Here is a 9,702-nt window from a genome sequence, read left to right on the forward strand (position 1 = left end):
ACCATGTTTCAGAGCACTACCTCAGGCTCCGCAGCCGATAATGGGAGACCTACCACCACAACGACTTGTACGAATCAAACCATTCGGAAAAGTTGGCGTTGATTTTGCGGGACCATTCGACGTAAAGGCGGCTCTGTTACGCTGACTGTGGGTCACAAAGGCGTACATATATATATTCGTATGTATGGCGACTACAGCTGTACACATAGAGCTTGCATCGGACTTATCGACGCCCATATTTATTGCAGCCCTAGAACGCTTTATCGCACGACGATGACGTTGCACAGACCTATACAGTGACTGTGGGACTAACTTTGTGGGAGCTAATCATTGCTTACAAGAAGTGCAAGAAATGCTGAAGTCTCCTGCGACCACCCGTTACGCTGCATCAAATCAAGTAAAGTGGCATTTTAATCCTTCTGCGGCGCCGCACATGGGTGGCCTCTGGGAGGCAGCAGTCAAGTCGGCAAAAGGGTTGTTACGGCGGATAGTTCAAGATCAAGTCCTTACCCACGAAGAATTTAATACTATCCTGCACAAAATAGAAGCAACCTTAAATTCAAGGCCATTAGGCGCACTCTCCAGCGACCCTAACGATTTTGCACCACTCACCGCCGGGCATTTCTTGACTATGGGTCCACCAGCCACTATACCCCAACCATATACACACGACCGTCCCTTAGACCACACCCTACGTCAACGTTGGACCCTGGTTCAACAGATTCAACTTCATTTCTGGCAACGATGGCAAAAGGAATACTTACAAACTATGCAAACGAGAAATAAGTGGCAACGTCCAAACCAGGACCTGGCAGTGGACGACTTGGTCATCATTAAGGAACCCATACCACCACTCACTTGGAGTACAGCGCGCGTTGTCAAAATATACCCTGGCGAAGACAATGTCGTCCGAGTAGCTGACGTCAAATTAGCTAATGGAAAGACTCTCAACCCTCCAGCGGTGAAGTTATGGCCTTTACCGTTGTGATTGAATGTGGGACCATTCTAGGAGGGCGGTATGTTCAGGCGTTTACGTAATCGGTGTGATAGCGACCGTGTATATCACCGCGGACTGGACAGTCAGTCGCGTCGCCGTATCCGTGGTGTGTGCTCCACGGCAAACCGTTATTTTGTGAATTTTATTGTGTTTTGTACCGACTACACGGAAAGTTAAGTTGAGTTGTTACCGTCTACCTAACTACCGTTACTACCGTTACCACCGTCACTTGAATTATTACCGTCACCTTACCGTCATTTTCACCGTCACCAGCACCTCGGAGCAGCAACATCACCGCAACGTTCCGGTTTTTATACACTATTATTATTATTGTCATGTAATTATTATCGTTATACGATTAAGAGTCCTACGCCGTCCCGCACATTTGTGCCCCCATTATTAATATTAAGTTTGTTCTTTAGCAAATAGTAGGCCGTTACCCGGCATAGCACTCACACCATTTAGTTTTTATTTCAAGAGTTACCTACCTAATATACAGTCCACATTACCGTAGCAACAGTAGTATTTGAAACAAAACGGCAGTTCGTCCTCAGACACACACGTCGTGTCTGGCGGTAACGGCAAACAGAACGATCGTCAGTGTCGCCGCGCAGTCGACCGAAAATTATCGCTAACAATACCATGTAATAAGACATACTTCAGCTTTTTTCATTTAATTTAATACAAAGTTCTTACTTTTTCTTGCAGGATATGTTTGAACTATGAGATTTGGTATACGATTTCTACTGAGGATGAGTTCCTTAAATAATTTGATTTTCATATCATCCATTTTAAAACTATTACCTATTACTTGTTATAATTTCATATACCTAATGGACAATAAACACAAGAATACAAAATATAATGGATTAATGAAATAAGAATATTATGTATTTCAAGTAACTGATAGGCTGATGTAATATTTTTAATTTTTATAATATTATAATAAATTTAAAAATGGCGGGAATATAAATGTCTGAATTGTGATAGTAGGAAAATTTCACAAAAAATTGTGTTTATTAAAATCATTTTATTACATTTTTGAATACATAAGGTTGATTTTTAAGTATATGTAACTACTTATCTGCTTCAAATTACAATAATACAAATAAATGGAAAAATTAAATGAATAGGTACATATTAAACCATATGTACAACAACTAGGCATTCTAATGTACCTAATAAATAACCACAATTAAGTAGGTATATATATAATTAATATGAATAACAAATAATCATATTTTATTGACATTTATAATCAACATAATAATTTTAAAATGCAAAAATTGAGTATTAGACCATCTCCACAAACAGTATTAGTTACCCTAACAACACTAAGTTATCCAAACGATATCTAAATGATATCCCAATTTCGGGAAAGACAGATTCTGGACAACTTATTTTGATATCTTCTGGGTAACTTATTGGCTATCCAAATTTCCGTGTATATAGTACATCTTTTAATAGATATCCACAAGATTACTTAATTTGAACCATATGAAGTTCTTAATGATATCCAGGTGATAGCATTGTTTGAACCTTTTTGATGTCTATAATGATCACCCACAGGATATCTTTAATTGCACCATTTTATACATTTCATGGATATACATTGGATGGCTTTATTTATATCTTTTTGACATATATCTTATAAACATCAGTATACCTTATATATTTTCTAGGAAGTATACTTATAGAGTAGGAAGTATACTATATATAAGAATTTCAAAGCTTTTTTTCCTGGGTGTGGGTATTGTATCGATTTATAATTTAAATACCTAGTCATATTTTGACTGCCTATATATTATAAGATATAACGTAAATATAGAATATACGAGTAAAATACCATTAAACATTTTAAAACCTAATAACGATGATATAAAAAGTTGATTTTAATAAATATGAAAAAAAAAATGTATACCCATGTAAATAACCATATTTTTTTATATTATTCATAAAAAATGACACGAGGATATGACAACAAAATAATATAATCACAAATAAATTGTAAAAACATGTTTTTTATAATGTTATTTATTAAAAGTAAAAAAAAACCAACATTATAAGGTATATTATAATATAATATAATACTTATAACTGAAAAACAAAATATTTACTGTAGGTATACTTCCATACTTATTAATTAAAATTATTAAAAAAACCAATATTATTATATAATATTATAATACTTATAACTTAAAAACAAAAAATATTGACTTAAGTAGGTACACTTCCATACTTATTTATTATAATTATAAAAAAAACTATTAATAATAGGAAATTAACAATTAATCTGAACATGATTCATCACCATGTTCGGGGACGCATTCAGTCATCATTACTTTTAAATCTTTATCATTATGTCGCGTCAGTTCATTTCTATATCGTTCAGAAGCCCGGCGTATCCAGTTATGTATTTCTTTGATCACCTTATGATTAGTTGCTTTTTCAGAACTGTTTCTTATCACATCTTTTAAAAATTTAAAAAAAAAATTAAAATACATAAATTAATAAGGACTCTGTATAAAACTTACCAATAACTATATTATGAAGTTGAAGTGTTTTGAAACCTCGTTTATTTTTTTTTATCCCAGCATATGTCATGCAAGAAGCAAGTTTATTAGTTATCAAAAATGTTAATGCATTAAAGGTTTTTTGTTTTACAGATTCATCTCCAATTTTTGATAACTCATACATCTGAAAACAATAAAAATTAAAAAAAATATTGAAGTGTAAAATAAAGAAATACATTTATTACCAGCTGTTTTTTAAAGTCGTCGTCATTTACTAATTTAACTTCAATAGATAAAAGTGCATCTTCAGTATCAATAGGAAAGTAAACATGCATGTTTAAATCAGTATTTTTGTTTGAGTTTACAGATGTATTCTTGAGTTCTCTTATATTATCATTGATATTTTTTAATACAAGTAACATTTGGTTAATTTTGAACTGCATTTTACAAACACTTTCAATTAAATGATTTTGATTTGTTACATCCATTAATGGACCTTACATAACAATAATAATTAAAATATATAAATATGTATGATACATTTTGGTATTATTACAAATCTTATGCCTAGTAGCATGAACAATTTATTAATTTAATAGTTCAATAAAATTTAATGAACCAATCACAGACTACTAATTCATGTTTAAGGGACCATTGGCTCACTATTGATTCGTTAAATGTTAAATGACTGTTCATGCAACTCGGCATTAAAGTTATAAAAAGGCAAAAAAAGAAAAATTACCATTTATATTTATCAATAAAGATTTCATTTCATCAGTTGAGAGCACGGGAGAACTATTGTTGTTATTTTGTCCAGATATTATAATAACCTCAGTGTTATCTAGAAAAGTGGTATCATATATTTAAATTATTGCAAATACACCAATAAATTTATATGATAAAAATATTCAATAGAACAAAAATAAATAGATTAATTATTTTATCTTAATTGTAAAATATTATAAAACTAACGGTTTCTTACCAGAAATGTTAATTTTTTCATTTTGTTGTGTACTGGCATTTATAGAAATTAAGTGGTCTTGAATAGGGACTTCTGCTGGTTTACTGTTATTATCCAATAAATCATTAGTAATTAATGATTCTATATTTAAAAATAAAAACAAAAATTAATTAATAATAAAAAAAATAATAAAACAAACGGTTTTCTCACCAGATATGTTCATTTTTACATTTTGTTGTGTACTGGTGTTGATGGGATTAAAGTGGTCTTCAATAGAGACTTCTACTGGTTTACTGTTATTAGCCAGTAAATCATTAGTAATTAATGATTCTATATTTAAAAATATAAACAAAAATTAATTAATTATTAAAAGTATATAAATAATTTGTAATTATAATTCCACTAACCAAACTGAGGATCATAATTATTGAACATATCAGGTGATAAACTTTGACTGTTTAATTTGTCTTCATGACTTTCATAGTTGTCTGGAAATAAAATTATATCAATGCTGTTATCCATGTGAGAAAATGCAAGTTAAAAACAAATAATACCTTTATATAACTGAGGAGAATTTGGCAATTGTAGACTATGCCCAAAATGATAATACAAACATTTGTTTATTTGTTTGATAACGTCGTAATCAATTCAGTTTCTGTGATTTTAATATATTATATCATTATAACAATTTTATGTCAGATTACAGTATACGTATTCAAATGAAATAGAAATTTTTTTTCATAAATTCGTATTACAGTTTTATTTTTCAAGATGAATGCTAATCAAATTTCAGATCTGCTTGACTTGTCTAGTTCAGATTCGTTTGATGAGGTTTATAGTTCTGATGAATATGTCTTACAAGATTCAGATAGTAATAATAGTGATAAAATTATCGAAGACTCGGATGCAGACGTTGAAATTACAGATAATGATTGGAATTCAGATATAAATACTATGCCTAAGTTATTTGATTTTACTGGTAACTCTGGACTGCAATATACTTTATCGACTAAAAATCCTCTTGATTACTTTAATTTATTTTTTGATGATAATATTATGAATAATATAGTGACTTGGGTAAATTTGAGAGCAAATACTTTAAAATCTCTAGGTGTAAGAAAACACTCAAATTTAAGTAACTGGAAAAATATTGATGTTTATGAATTGAAAAAGTTTATTGGTCTCACTTTACTTATGGGTATTCATAAGCTCCCTACTATACATTTGTATTGGTCAAAATCAGAAATTGATTATCATCCAATTTATGGCCAAACCCTGAGTCGAAATCGTTATGAAACTATTTTAAGATGCTTATGCTTTTATGAACCAAGTACTACAGATAAGTCTGATCGTTTACACAAAATTAATAATGTGCTTGGTCCTATAATTTCTAATATTCAAACTAAAAGATATCCTAAAGAATGTTTGTCATTAGATGAATCTATGCTTCTGTGGAGAGGAAGGTTAAGCTTTAGGCAGTATATCCCTAGTAAAGCACTTAAATACGGCATAAAATGTTTTGAACTTTGTACAGATGATGGGTTCATTTTAGATTTGATTATTTATAAAGGTACAGGAACAGATTCAAGAGGAGTAACGTTTGGTATTGTGAATAAACTAATGAAAAACTATTTTGGTCAAGGTCATACACTATACATGGATAACTATTATAATAGTGTATAACTAGCTAAATATTTATATGAAAATAAAACTCATGTTGTTGGAACTTTGAAGAAAAATAGAAAAGAAAATCCTAGTATAAGTGTTGAAAAATTTAAAAAAAAGGTGAAGCAGTTCACGTACAAAAAAATAACATACATGTAACAAAATTGGTTGATAAAAGAGAAGTGTGTATGATATCAACAAAACACAATTTGGATTTTGAAATTAATTAATTTCTATAAAAAAAACGCAATTTTTCCAAAATTTTATTTTCCGGTTTTTTATAAGAATACACAATTTGGCATGCGGTCGTGGACGTGTTAATAAACCGCCATGCAATAGATAATATTGTCAAGTTTCCACATTTTTAAACTATTATTCGGGGAATGGAGTGGCTGAGTGAACCACGGGCGGCTCCTCTCTCTGAGCAGGCAATCGTCTAGAGAGAGAGGCCGCCATCTCCTGACTGGGTATGGCAGAAACCTACATGTGCCCAAAATCAAAGCCAAAACTGCCAAAAACCAAACGCACGTGTTTACCAAAAACCTACAGTAGCCTCCCCCACAGTTGAAAAACCACCCAATGGCCTAAGTGTACCCCGTTCCAACCATGATAAATTTGTCATGGTTCCTACCGTTACAGCTGTAACCCTTACAATTGCTAATGGCCATAGTTGCCGGGCTCTAGACCAATAAAAATAACTACTATTCAAAGTTTGCGAGATTAGTTAGGGATATATCATCTTAAAATATGTAATAATGTAATACTATAAAATCAACTGTCTTTAACCTAACCTAACCTACGACCGCGAAGGCAAGGGCTCGTCGAACATCGACGTAACGCGGCTCGCGCCTCAAGTCCGCGACTGACGGTCCGCGATGTTACAGACAGCGACCACAATGTGGTGTCTGAGCCTCCGATATAGTGCTGCGCGTGGTCCGGTAGCTTACCGCGTTGACATCCAGAAAGCTGACTGAGACGATTTTGTCCGGAACCTTAGCACACTCAAACATACGATCGATGGGTCCACCATTGATACACAAGCTTACACCATCGTCCGAGCAATACAGGAAGCTGCAACAAAATCCATTCCGCAAATAAAGTGGCCATGTGGTCGTGTCGGGAAATAGCCCTGGTGGACGGCTGAGTTGACATCAATGCCGGGGGCAGACAGCATACAGCTGGCATGCTCAGGAAAGCGTGGCCGATCCTAGCCCAAGAAATTACGGACCTTTTCAGAAAGTGCTTGGAAGAGGCCACATTTCCCCAAACGTGGAAGGAGGCCAACCTCGTGGTCATACCGAAATCGGGCATGACGGACATGGCAAATCCGAAATCATACAGGCCAGTTAACCTTTTACTAGCACTTGCCAAAGAACTTGAGACGCTGGTGATCCAGGATCTCGTAGGTGAGACGGATCTGAATAGCTACGGTGCGCAACATGGCTTCGTGCCTGGGAAATCAACAACCACAGCCATGAATGTGGTCTATGACAGGACTGAGGCCAGTAAGTCGAGACACGTTATCAGAGTGTTCCTGGATATTACCGGGGCCTTCGATAACGTCGGATGGCACTTGGTGTTAGCCAGACTGGATGCGCTTTGCGCATCAGAGCGATAGTTAAGAATGATAGGTAGTTTCCTCATGGACCGCACGGTTAACTTTACCCTGGAAGGTGAGTGGTACTCGCGCAAGATCGAGCGTGGATGCCCGCAGGGATCACAATTGGGGCCCACGTTGTGGAAGGTCGCCATGACCAGCATTGGTGATATATCGTTGAACGAAACCCCCACGGCATTGTAATACGCCGATGACATAGCCCAACTGGTAGGAGCAGCCAGGCCACAGACCGCCTTTTCTAGAATTAAGGATCTCCTGGACAGGCTGGTAGCCTGGGCGAAGGAAAATGGATTGTGCTTCTCGCCGGCTAAGAGCCAGATTATGTCAATTAAAGAAGGACTCAAGCCGGGCAACACGGTGGGCTAATGTTAGGTACTTAGGTGTAAATTTGGACCCACGCTATAGCTACTGGGATCACTTCAAGTCGCTAAAGGATAAATCAGAAGGCCTATACGGCAGACAGACACGAGAGGATGACCTCGGCAAACTAGGGCATGGGCCGCCTAGCTGCGAAGATTATCTACGAAGCGGTATTCCTCCCGCGCATAACGTATGCGGCGGAAATATGGTCAGACGGCACCTCAAAAAGAGTGTGCATGCATTAGGCAGCATGCAAAGGGCCCCGCTACTGGCAATGACGAGCTGCTACAGGACAGCAACCACCAACTTCCTCTTGGCCGTGGCGGGCGTACTGTCTCTCGACCTAGAGGTTAGGAGGGTGGCGCTGAAATGTACTCAGAAGAGGCGAGATTTCGAGCCAGGAATATGAGGACGAAGTCCGAAACTTCATTGCGGAGTGGGCAAGTCTGGTACGACAGTACAGATAAGGGTGAATGGACGAAATTCATGATCCCGGACTTAGCTCGAAGATGCACCCTCCCAATGCAATTAGACCACTACACGTCACAGTTCCTTACGAGACACAGGGACTTCAATGGAAAATTACACAGTCTCAAGCTAGTACAGCGTCCCAACTGTGCCTGTGGTAACAGGTCGGAGACGGTCCGGCATGTTCTATTAGGAGCTGATGTCGGCCATGAGGGAAGAGCAGATCCCATAGACTCCAGGAAGCGTTGCTTTCCTCGCAACAAGGAAAACGTATGAAGCACTCGGAACATTAAGCAACAAAACGCCTTCGAAACAGAGCGGATATGTAGGACCTATCATGGATTAGGGTACAGCAGCACCAATAGGTGTAAGCCACAGACTCGGGGTTACCCGGGTGAGCACGTATAGTGAAAGTGGCACAAAAGGCGGGATTCGCTCGAGCACTTCCTGACCCCGGTCGGGCTCACACCTCTGGGACGAGGAATGTCAGTCCTGTTGCTGGGGCCGTCCAGAATTCAGCATCAGTATTCCCTGCTTGTCGTAAAAGGCGACTGAAAGGGAACAGGCCGGCGTCTGAGACGCGGACACACCAAAACCTTCGGGGACTAGGGTGTTGGAGGTTCTGACTGCGACCTCATGAAGAGCGAGTCGATCACCTCGGTGATGCCTTCGGGGGGCGTGGCTAAGGCCACCGAGCCTCTAAATCGGGGGTCGCGGCTGCCGCGCCGGCAGTGATCGCTGCTGGTTAGGGGCCACCATGAACCCGCGGCACACGGCCTGAATCTCGGGAGGATCACAGCTGAGAATTAAAGACGACGAAGCTCGGTCTTACCATCCCACCATTAATGTGCTTTCCTAACGGGGGTGAGAATGATACTTCGGGATGTGGGGAGCCCAACGGCTTCGAGGTAATCGACAGCGGATTGGTTTCGGAGTGGCTGTTAGCTAATATTGTGGTTAAAATACCAAGCACGGTCTAGGGGAAGGCTGCCGAGTGAGAATCTCTTCAGCGCCCACCCAGCCTACCGGCGGGGTTATATGCACCAGAGGTTGCCCGTGACCAAAAACGGGAAGCAATGAGGATAGCTTGCGCCCCGACCAGGGTGGCGAAGGGCACGTG

At 37.7% G+C, this 9,702-nt stretch overlaps 2 protein-coding genes across 2 annotated transcripts; both read left to right on the forward strand.

The window, feature by feature from the left end:
• The first annotated feature begins 352 nt into the window (after window positions 1-352).
• LOC103308419 lies at window positions 353-988 on the forward strand. The gene has a single exon (XM_008181739.1). The coding sequence runs from the start codon at window positions 353-355 to the stop codon at window positions 986-988; it is 636 nt and encodes a 211-aa protein (XP_008179961.1).
• A 4,254-nt stretch (window positions 989-5,242) lies between these two features.
• LOC103308420 (piggyBac transposable element-derived protein 4-like) lies at window positions 5,243-6,154 on the forward strand. The gene has a single exon (XM_008181741.1). It carries the CDS (start codon window positions 5,243-5,245, stop codon window positions 6,152-6,154), a length of 912 nt encoding a protein of 303 aa, XP_008179963.1.
• Window positions 6,155-9,702: the final 3,548 nt, after the last annotated feature.

This window comes from Acyrthosiphon pisum, chromosome X (assembly GCF_005508785.2).
Source record: "Acyrthosiphon pisum isolate AL4f chromosome X, pea_aphid_22Mar2018_4r6ur, whole genome shotgun sequence".
Taxonomy (NCBI): Eukaryota; Metazoa; Arthropoda; class Insecta; order Hemiptera; family Aphididae; genus Acyrthosiphon; species Acyrthosiphon pisum.